The 11,524-nt window shown below is 51.2% G+C and overlaps 1 protein-coding gene across 1 annotated transcript; it reads left to right on the top strand.

The window, feature by feature from the left end:
* The first annotated feature begins 30 nt into the window (after positions 1–30).
* Positions 31–11,297, top strand: LOC132245826 (zinc finger protein 773-like). Its single transcript, XM_059718920.1, has 7 exons — positions 31–552; positions 666–876; positions 1,532–1,621; positions 2,087–2,262; positions 2,733–2,859; positions 6,684–6,800; positions 8,710–11,297. Exons 1-7 carry the CDS (start codon positions 31–33, stop codon positions 9,603–9,605), a joined length of 2,139 nt encoding a protein of 712 aa, XP_059574903.1. The 3' UTR covers positions 9,606–11,297.
* The last annotated feature ends 227 nt before the right edge of the window (positions 11,298–11,524 follow it).

Below are 11,524 nucleotides of genomic sequence, written 5' to 3'. Positions count from 1 at the left end.
CCTGCGCCTCCCCCGCGCCGCCCGGGGCCCATGGAGGGGCAGGAGCCGGGGCGGCTCCCAGCAGGAGTCCTTCAGCTGGTGCAGGCTGGCACGGGCGGGGCGTCCCCAGCCTGGCCGGCCCCACGGCCAGTCAAGCTGCAGCTGCGGGAGGAGCCGGTGCAGCGCTGGGAGATCCAGGGGCAGGAGGTGAAGCAGGCCACGCAGCCCCCTTCTCTGCCCGAGCTGCCCTCGGAGACCCCCCCGCCGGCACCGGGGCACGACCTCCCCGCCCCGCACGCCTGGCGCCAGCGCTTCCGGGGCCTCCGCTACCGGGAAGGCGCGGGGCCGCGGGAGGTGTGCGGCCGGCTGCGGGAGCTGGCCCAGCGCTGGCTGGAGCCCCAGCGCCGCAGCAAGGAGCAGATGCTGGAGCTGGTGGTGCTGGAGCAGTTCCTGGCCATCCTGCCCCGGGAGACGCGGAGCTGGGAGTGGGGGCGCGGCGTGGAGACCTGCGCCCAGGCCGTGGCCCTGGCCGAGGGGGTTCAGCTGGGGCAGGAGGAGGACGAGACGCTCCAGGTGAGAGGGTTCGTTCCACCCCAGTCCTCAGTGCTGCCGCCTGCACCTCTGTGTGTTTGTGGATGTTCCCTCCCACTCCCAGCTCCCCAGTGACATATTCATCGTGTCCCCAGGTCACAGCGCACGTGAAGATCGAGGAGGTGTCGTCAGACAAGATGCAGCCTTCAGGGGCATTGCAGGACCCTGGTGGTTGCTGGCTGGAGCAACCAAAGGCCCATCTTGCAGACAGGCCTCTGGAGGAGGCAGGACAGAGGGAAATTTCAGGACCCCAGGACCAGCTGCCTTATGTTCTCCAAGACGAGCCTCTGCCCCACCAGGAGACAGGTGCTTACAAGCCTATTTGGTGTATAAAATTAACATGGGCTTGACACCCACAGAGCAGTAGTTGGTCCCCCCGGTTATTAAGGTTGGCTATCAGATATAGGTAAGTTGATTTGGGGGGACAAATAAAAAGAAAACAGGGGTGGGAGTGAGATCTCAGGTTCAAAACAAGTGCTGCAAGTTGGGAGGGGACACCAAGCAGAGCCCACCAGACAGTACCCAGTGGCTCTTGAATGAGTCCAAGGAGCCAGTGGCAGGTGTGGTACGGGATGGAGGCTGGGGCATGCATCTGGGTGCCTAAGTGGGTGTCCTGTGTGCAAAGAGAGGGGCTCAAATGTCTGCTCCTGCCCAGGACAGAGATGCAGTATTTGTAACCAGATGGCTGGGGTGGGACAGCCCTGATCTTTTTGGTGGGTAGCATCCAGGCTGGGAGCCCCTTATCTTTCTCACTGCATGTGTACAGCTCTCAGCAAAAAGATGCTTTATCTTGCTTGGGCCTTGCATGGAAATATCAATGATTGAATTGATTTTTCTATCATTCAGTGTTCTAATAATATCAGTCCATAAGGGGCTAGTGCAAGTGTTGGGTAAATGAGATTCCCCAGGGACATCTGTCTGCTTCACATACAGTTAACCCCACGCCTGTGTCCTGCTGCAGGTTCCCCCAACACCAGGGAGACCTGGGACTGGTCAGCAGGTGAAAGCTCATCAGGCTGGTGCCCTGGACAAGGCCCTTCCCCAGTGGCAGGTAAGGAGCGGTGGGTCTACCCTTTGTGGCAGCAGGAGGCATCATCCCTCAGTGGACAAATCTCTGCCAGTACACTTTTATGGGGTCACTGCTCCAACAGATCAGCTTCATACAATATGGAGCCAATTGACCTTACATTTCCCTTTCTCATCCCCTTAGTATGTAGATGATGGCACAGCACAAACATCCCTGGAGCTTCTTTCCCAGGGAACAAAGTCCCTGCAGGCTCTGACCTGGTGTTGGCATCACCTCCCTGAGCTGGGACAGAGTTCTTGGGGCTCATCTCCAGCTTCTTGCCTGAGGACGTCTATTAGCAAGAGCTGTGGGACTATGAGTCTACCTTCTTCCTCTTCTACATACTGAGGCCTCCTGCTGCCTCAGTCTCAGGCCAGTACAGGAGAATGGCAGGGTTTTCCCCATGCCAACAGCACCAGGGCTAACCTGTTGATTTTGTTCCCCATTCAGCAGGTGCCGAAACCCTGAGCAGAGCTGATCAGCAGCCTCCTAAGGAAGGGCCTGTGAACCTGGAGTTGAAGAAGGATTCCCCAGGGAGACTGGGAGAGAGGGGCTCCCTGACACCTGAGCTGGGCCAAGTGCGGAAGGGGCAGGGCAGACCGTCAAAGCCAGGGGAGAGCTTGGAGGTGAGCAGGGCACCAACTCCAGTTGGGTGTGGGAGTACAGGTGGGGCCAACCCCAGCAGGAGCCAGGGGTGCTGTAAAGAAGTTGGGGAGTAGAGAGCCCTACAGAACAACAAGCCTGTGGTGATGGAGGCTGCAAACATGCAAAGCTGGCATTATCAGGGGTGCAATCCCAAGTGCAGCTAGCCAGGGATTTGGGCACTGGAAAGCCTGGTCAGAGTCCATGGAGCTGGGGCTCCCTGCTTCTATAAGTGCTCAAAGGGCTGATGGAATAAAATGTGATGAGCTGGGCTAAGGCTAACACACAAGCTCCTTTTTCCACAGCTGCATCCACATCCCAAGTCAGCTGACTAATGGGGAATTTTGCACCCTGCCTGTCATGACTAAACTTACAGAGTTATACCAGACAGGGCTGTGGGGGCTGGAGGCAGATGGAAGAGGAGACACTGATGGTGTAACGCTTGTGCTTGCAGCTCCAGGAGGTGTTTGAGGACGTGGCTGTGTGTTTCACCCGGGAGGAGTGGGAGCTGCTGGAAGATGACGACAAGGTGCTTTACCGGGACCAGATGCTGAGGAATTACCAAGCCCTCGCTTCCCTGGGTAAAGCTCTGGTCCTTGCTTCTCCCTGGAGCCATGTGAACTCTGAAATTTTGTGGTTTCCCCCCTGTTTTTGAACAGTCTCATCCTCACAAAAAATTTTTGGCTGGTGTTTTAAATTCCTTTCCTTCCCACTGCTCTGTCAGGGATCCAACCTCTCTCTCATCGATAGACCCTCCTTCATTTGATCCAGCTGCCTTCACTTGAGTCTTCCCCATTCTTGTAACTCTTGGTGTTTTCATAGTCAGCAGCTTCTTGGCAACATGATCTCCCTTTGCCTTCTTAGCCTGTTCATATCCTCTCCAATTCATTGTGCATAAATTCACTAAGAGCTGTTCCTTGGGGAATTATTCCAATTTCCTCCCTCTTTTGCCTAGTGTGCCCTGTCCAAACACATTTAACAATCAGAGCATACTCAAATTAGTGCTTTCTAAATCCCTTTTTTCCTTCTTTGGTTATTGCCTAGCAGAAATTAATTCAAGTCTTATCAGCCTTTGCTGCTACAACATGGATTAGGCATTTCCTCAACTCCTTCTCTAGTGACATAGGTACACGTGCTGGAACCCAGATACGTCTAATATGGAGTCACCAGAGGCTTTTGTCCACCGTCCTTCCTAACATCTTCATCTCCATAGACCACCGACTGGCTTTGCTGTATTTAATTTGAAACCTGTGCATTCAAGCCCACTCTGCCATTCTCAAAACTTTTCTTATTCTCCTAAAATCCTTCTGCGTGTCAGACACCCATCACTATCATAAAAAGAACAGGGCTTGGTGAAGGGCCTAGTGAAAACCAGTTTTCATTTGCAGAGGTTCATAGATTCATAGATGTTAGGGTCGGAAGGGACCTCAATAGATCATCGAGTCCGACCCCCTGCATAGGCAGGAAAGAGTGCTGGGTCTAGATGACCCCAGCTAGATGCTCATCTAACCTCCACTTGAAGACCCCCAGGGTAGGGGAGAGCACCACCTCCCTTGGGAGCCCGTTCCAGACCTTGGCCACTCGAACTGTGAAGAAGTTCTTCCTAATGTCCAATCTGAATCTGCTCTCTGCTAGCTTGTGGCCATTATTTCTTGTAACCCCTGGGGGCGCCTTGGTGAATAAAACCTCACCAATTCCCTTCTGTGCCCCCGTGATGAACTTATAGGCAGCCACAAGGTCGCCTCTCAACCATCTCTTGCGGAGGCTGAAGAGGTCCAGGTGCCCAAGTCTCTCCTCGTAGGGCTTGGCCTGCAAGCCCTTAACCATACGAGTGGCCCTTCTCTGGACCCTCTCCAGGTTATCCGCATCCCTCTTGAAGTGCGGCGCCCAGAATTGCACGCAGTACTCCAACTGCGGTCTGACCAGCGCCCGATAGAGGGGAAGTATCACCTCCTTGGACCTATTCGTCATGCATCTGCTGATGCACGATAAAGTGCCATTAGCTTTTCTGATGGCTTCGTCACACTGCCGACTCATGTTCATCTTGGAGTCCACTAGGACTCCAAGATCCCTTTCCGCTTCCGTGCCACCAAGCAGGTCATTCCCTAGGCAGTAGGTGTGCTGGACATTTTTCTTTCCTAGGTGCAGCACTTTGCATTTCTCCTTGTTGAACTGCATTCTGTTGTTTTCCTCCCATATGTCCAACCTGTCCAAGTCTGCTTGCAGCTGTTCCCTGCCCTCCGGCGTGTCTACTTCTCCCCATATCTTTGTGTCATCCGCAAACTTGGACCTTGAAAAAGGTTTTCAAATACAGGGACTGGTTCTGGCTTGTGTGTTGGTTGGAGGTACTTAGCTTGACTGGGTCATTTTGTTTTTTTGGTACTTTCTTTTCCCCCAGAGGACTTCCTTAGGGAAGCTCTCAAATGCTTTTTCTAGCTGAACAAAAAACATGTATTATTTTGATTTATTTTTCTGTAATTTTTATTCTTTTTTTCTGTAATTGTCTTGAAAATATCAGAGAACTTTTGCACTCTTCTGAAAACATGCTGGTCATCACTCATGTTGGCGGTTCCCTAAATTCTGGCTGCAGTAACTTTTTCCTTACTTTCTTCAGTGAGTGGCTTAAGTAACTGTTCTCCAGTCATTGGGACACTGGTATTTACTACCTATCTCTCTGAACAAGAAATGTGATATTATATTAGTCACCTTTCACCCCCAATCTCTTATCCTGTTCCTTTTCTAGATGAAATACAGTAATTCCCATCCTGGTACTCTCCTACCATTTCAGAATCTTTTACAGCCTGGGTATACAATTCTCACATTTACCTATTTTTTTTTTTCCATTAACTACTGCTCCCCTAATTTGCTGCCCCAAGAATTCCAGCTTTTAAGAGACGGGGTCAAAAGGTGCAAATGTTCTTTGAGTAATTCTCTTTTCAATAAATTATCAAAATCTGCCTTTCAAGCATGAGAGGCCTGTTGGAGACCATGTGTCCATCCTCTTTTCTACCTCCAAAAGCAATGGGTTCAGAATCCAAGTCGTTTTCTATGCATGCTGCAGTTTAGCCAGCTTAGTGGTTGTTTGCCCATTACTCTCTGTTTCAGTTTCTCATGCAAGTAATTCAGGGCTTCTTCTCTGACTGCTCCCCTGTATACAGCTCTTATCTTTTCTCCATAAAACATGGTCCAAATCCAGCTTTGCAAATTCTTGAGAACTTCTGTTTCCTTCAATACCTCATGAAACCTATATATTTCTCCACCTGGTTTTCCTTATGTGACTGGGTTTCACCTATACTGCTTCAGCAGCTAAAAGTGCAAACTCCTTCCCTGTATCCCAAAGTGTTTTTGCATCAAGTTCCTTATTATTATAACAAGACTGTTTTCTTTTCTTTTCTACATAGCTCAGGCATTCCCTACAACCTAATTTCTAACATTTCATGTCTCCCCCAGTTCTCTGTCTCTCTTATTTTGGAGTAGCCCAAAGTCTTCGAGGAGCACGCTATGTTGGGCCACTAGGCTCTCACAAGGTATCAAACTTTCTCTGCGGTAATATCTCCATTTTTAGTCCTGGTGCAGTTTATTGGTCAGGAATGGCCCTGGCTTTTAGATGTGATTCTAGGGTTGTCCTTGTTTTGGGAAACTCTGTAGATCAGTTCCACAATCTGGGATTTCATGTGCTGTAAAACGTGTCTCACTCTTTTCTTCTTCTTTCCATCTCCATGACTCCCATGAATTTTGTCATAAACCCTATGGTATCTGCCGGTCGTTGCACTCACCTCTGCATTGGGATTATCCTCTCATTGGATGGGATGATTGCTTTAGTTGCATCTGCAGTTCTTATAAAATCATCTTTTTCTGGCGCCCTGGTGATGAGGAATTACACTCTCTTCCAGAAAAAAAAGTTTCACTGAGAGCCATCTGTCATGGATTCATTTCAGTGTCATGAGTGCTCACTTTAAACCTTCACTGACAATAAGCGACTTTCCACTCCTTTGCCTGGAATTACACAGATAAGATAAATGCTATCTATCCATAAGTGTGTCCAGTGTCTCCTAATTTTGGTACCTTGAAAACTAGCAAAAGCTTTTCTGCTTTCTAGTACCTCACAGATCACTGCATCCTCACCCCTGTCCTTCGTGACTCTGTGAGTTTTGTACTTTTTTGATACTTCAGAGTGATTCGTGCTTTGTTCCCTATGATCCTCTCCACCACCTGGGTAACAAGGCCCATCTACTGAAGGCTTCTCCCTGCAGTGCCTTCTCTTTCATCCTAAATGCCCATTCTCCCTTCTCCACAAAGGTCCTAATAGAAATCTCGAGATCCCTGGATCCATTCCCCAACTCCCCGTTGGTATTCTGCATCCAGTACCCCGTTACAAACCCTCTTTAACCACTGCCCCAAACAGGATATCGAGGTCCCACGCCTGACTTAATCTGCCGCATCCAGCAAGGAGAAGTGGAGCTCTGGGTGTGTGAGGATGAGGACGGTGGGGAAATCCCAAGGTCGGAGGACCTGCTGCCAGGTGAGTTGTGGCTGTCCCCTCCACCCAGCTCCCCTCTCGGAAATGCTCCATCCCCAGACTGACAGGGGGCCTGCCCTGTGCTGACCTCAGGTACCTTCTGCTGTAAAGGGATGACAAAATCGAATGGTCATAAACTCCTCTGCGACTGTTTCAGGCTGGACATAAGGAAGAACTTCTTTACTGTCCGAGCCCCCAAGGTTTGGAATAGACTGCCACCGAAGGTGGTTCAAGCACCCACTTTGAACGCCTTCAAGACACTTTTGGATGTTTATCTTGCTGGGATCCTATTATCCCTGCTGACTTCCTGCCCCTGGGGCAGGGGCTGGGCTCGATCCTCTGGGGTCCCTTCCAGCCCAAATGTCTATGAAATCTATGAATGTGTGGTGTTGTTCCCAATCCCCGAAATTCCAAGCTGGAATCCAAGATCCCCCCAATTACAGCTGTTAGGGGACAATTCAATTTTCTGTCTTGATTTTTAGGCACAGATCTGGTTTCCCTCGGACACCATGATCTTAAATTGCCATCTTCGCTCACCATTGTAGGAGTTGATTCTGCAGCCCAAGGTAGCCATACCTCTTTCACACCCTCTCCCAGGGCATAATGGGATGTGTAGTCCCCCATGGAAATCAGCATGGCATGCAAAATCTCTGTGTAGCCCTTACTGTTGGACAAGAGAGAGGCTGGGGCTGTCCCGGGTGTCTCCTGATCAGGTTGACCTGGAACCCAGGAGGGTTTTAATCATGGTCTTACGCTGCATTAAATGGCTCCATGGGGTGGGTGGGATTCACAAGCTTTTCTGTTGTGGAGGAAATCAATACCCCCTTTCTGTTTCCTCCATGGAGCCCTGAGTGTCTGAGAGACAGACTCAGCATAGAGTCCATGTGTAGGGCCTTAGTCCCGGTGCAGATTTCTGTGATGTGGAGGCCACCTGAGCCGCCTCAGTAGAGGAAAGCTTCATGGGCTCATTCATTGCACCAGACCTCGCCCTGGAAGCAGGCAGGAAGCACAGCCCTGCTCCTTTCATGAGACAGCCACAGCTCTAAGCCTTCCCCTCCCAGAACATTTCATGCAGGGATGAGCAATGAAACATGTTGGCTCATCCTACCAAGCAGAAGTGACACTCATAGATTCATAGATGTTAGGGTCGGAAGGGACCTCAATAGATCATCGAGTCCGACCCCCTGCATAGGCAGGAAAGAGTGCTGGGTCTAGATGACCCCAGCTAGATGCATATCCAACCTCCTCTTGAAGACCCCCAACCTCCAGTGGAAGGCAGCTGGTCCAGTGGAAGGCAGTGCTCCTCACACACCCCTGCCTGCTGACAAGTCCCAGAAATCCCCTATGATGCTGTTCACCTTTGTAGCCAGATGCTAGTCTCCAGACTGCTAGAGATCAAGGGCAAGCACTGGAGAGCAGTCTCACCAATGCTCTTTGGCTTTTGGCACATGTCAGTCCAGTCAGGTAGAGCACTGGGCATCATCTCCCCCTGGACCCACCAGTGGTGTGGGGTAGAGCAACCCATAGTGAACCTCATTCTTCCTTTAAGCCGTTACCTCTGGTCTCCTTCTCAGCCCATTAGATCATGAAGCTGTTCAGGGGCTGTCCTAACACACACATCCCATGTGTGTCTCCCAGCAGGGTGAGAAATAATGCAGCTGACAGCTGGCCCAGACACCCTGAGAATCTGGCTCTGAAAGCCACTGAGTAGGGAACATTAGTCCCACACAGGGATCTGCCCCTCGCACACCTCCAGCACTTGACCTTTTGGAAGAAAGACCTTGTTTTCTTGAGGGAACACAAGTGCCAAGGTCCAGTCCTGCTCAGAGGCCCATCCCAGCAGAAAGAATAGCCATATTTGCCCTTTGCCAGCAGGGCACAGATTAATCTGAAGTTTCTCTTCCCCACACAGGAGGTGCCTGGCTGCTGAGCGGAGCTGAGGAGCAGCCTCCTGCGGGAGGGCCTGCAGACCTGGAGCCACCATGGACTTCCCCAGGGGGTTTGGGGAAGATGGACTCCCTAAGACCTGAGAAGGACAAATGGCACCAGAGTCAGGGGAGGCCTCAAAAGGAAAAAGAAAACGTAGCAGTTAATCAGGCACCATCTGAAGTTGGATGTGAGAGTGGAAAAGGGACAGACCCCAAAAAGAACCCTGGGTGCAGGGAAAAAATTGTGGATCATCCCTCCAACCTGGCCAGACACAAGTGCATGCACGCAAGGGAGAAGCCACATCAGTGCTCTGAGTGTGGGAAGAGCTTTACCCAGTCTTTCAACCTTGCCCAGCACCAGCGCATCCACAGAGGGGAGAAGCCACATCGGTGCTCTGAGTGTGGGAAGAGATTCACCCGCTCCTCCCACCTGTCCCAGCACCAGCGCATCCACAGAGGGGAGAGGCCACATCAGTGCCCTGAATGTGGGAAGAGCTTCACCTACTCCTCTGGCCTGGCCCAGCACCTGCGCATCCACACAGGGGAGAAGCCACATCAGTGCTCTGAGTGTGGAAAAAGCTTCACCTACTCCTCCAGCCTGGCCCGGCACCAGTTTATCCACACAGGGGAGAAGCCACATCAGTGCTTGGAGTGTGGAAAAAGCTTTACCCGCTTCTCCCGCCTGGTTGAGCACCAGCGCATTCACAGGCAGGAAAATCCACATCAGTGCTCTGTGTGTGGGAAGAGCTTCACCCAGTCCTCCACCCTGGCCCTGCACCAGCGCATCCATACAGGGGAAAAGCCACATCAGTGCGCTATGTGTGGGAAAAGCTTCATCCACTCCTCCAGCCTGACCCGGCACCGACGCATCCACACATGAGAGCATCCATAATTCTGGCAGCAGTACACGAAGGGCTTGGGGATGTCTGCTTTGCTCACCACCCACCAGTGGCTGCAATCAGCCAAGCAGCCTCATGCTGGTATACTGCAGAAAGAGTTTACCAAGCCTTTGGCCCTTGTAGGGCATAATAGTGTCATCTGGGGTTGTTAGACAGGAGCTGGACTGTTCTCAGTGGTGACAGATGACAGAACAAGGAGCAGTTGTCTCAAGTTGCAGCAAGGGAGGTTTAGGTTAGATATTAGGAAAAAACTTTCTTACTAGAAAGGTGGTGAAGCACTGGAATAGGTTACCTAGAGGGGTGGTGGAAGCTCCATCCTTGGAGGTTTTTAAGGCCTGGCTTGACAAAGCCTTGGCTTGAATGATGTAGTTGGGGCTGGTCCTGCTTTGAACAGGGGGTTGGACTAGATGTGACCTCCTGAGGTCCCTTCCCACCCTCATTGTCTATGGTTCTATGATCAGTGTCATGGTTGCTGTTGTCCTTGTCAGGTGTTCTTGACGTGCTATCAGGGGTGAAGTCTCAGGAACTGTGGTGCTCTCAAAGTCACAGCCAGGATATCCCAATACTAATCTTGTCTTAAAGAGTAACCACAGGCTCAGCTCGGCTAGGTTTATTCTCTAGAAACAGAGCCCTAACTCATTTTGTCCTAGCAAGTACATCAAACCAGGAGCCAAGGCATTTGTACCTGTGACCCAGCACACCACACAGACTCTCCTAGGCTGCTGCAAATTTTCCTGCTTTCTGACTCTCCTTTTATATAACGATTAAAACAAATTACATATTGCATTCCATCTGTATTGTGAATGTCTTAAACTGTCCTGTACTGTGGGCTTATTTCAAGTTCTGACCTGTGTTCCCATTCCCGGTGCTCCTGGCCCAGCCTTATCCTCATACTGGACTATCTTACCATATACCATCATCTCCCATTCCCACCTTTTGGCAGGAGTGCACATCCTGCCCATCTGCCACTTTTATTTAGGTGAGGAGTTCATGCGTCGGTTAGGTTTGCTGGGGGAGGCCTACTTTGGCCCGTACTTTTGCAAAGCCTTTGTGTGAGCAGCATATATTGATTAATGCCACAACAAGGCCCAAAAGCAAAATGGAAAAGACCCAGAGGCTGGCCCCCAAGGTTTGATGGTGGGGAGAGGCTCAGAGGAAACACCTCAAGCACAGGCCAGTCCTGATGCAGGGGAACCTATAAGGAGACAACAGCCTGCATCAGCCTGTGCATTCCCCATCATTCTCTAAAAGCAGCCAGGGCTCCCAAGAGGAGAAGCAGTGCCTTCACAATAGGTGCCCTCCCCAAGACAACTGGCTCCAAATTCCACCCAGGGACTGTCCTTGGCCACCTCCCAGCTTCATCCTCCCCCCTGGTCCCAGGGTCATGGGATGCGAGGCTCTGAAGTTGCAGGAAAGAGGACATTTATGGCTGGTGAAGCATCCCTGCCCTCCACCCTGACCTTGCCTTTTCTCATCACCACATCACTCCTGTCCCAGGCTTTCTCATGCTCATCAGGGTGCAAGGAGCTGCTACTGTCACCAATTTGGTAGGTTTTGCTTCTCGGGCTCTCTCCTGAACTCTGCACCACTGTGTGCCTGGTGCTTCCCCTGTCCTTCCTCCTTTCATTGCATTCTCTGTAATGTATTTTCTGCTAATAAAGACCCAGAGCTGAGCATGGTACTCCTGTGATTGATCTCTGTCCTCTCCAGAGCTGTGCAATGGGACAGAGCCCTTTCCAGGGCAGAACTCTCTGTGACTTTGCAACCCCTTCCCTTTCCAGAGGATTCACTGCGGTGCAGGGATTGTTGCTAACCCTCAGGCACAGGAGTTGGTCACACTCAAGGCACTTCTCCCATGTGTTGCTGGACACAGCCCTTTAAAAGGGACCTCAGCAGGAAC

Source organism: Alligator mississippiensis, chromosome 15 (assembly GCF_030867095.1).
Source record: "Alligator mississippiensis isolate rAllMis1 chromosome 15, rAllMis1, whole genome shotgun sequence".
Classification (NCBI taxonomy): domain Eukaryota; kingdom Metazoa; phylum Chordata; order Crocodylia; family Alligatoridae; genus Alligator; species Alligator mississippiensis.
Note: the sequence above shows the minus strand (reverse complement) of the source record. Positions and strands in the feature narration are given on the sequence as shown.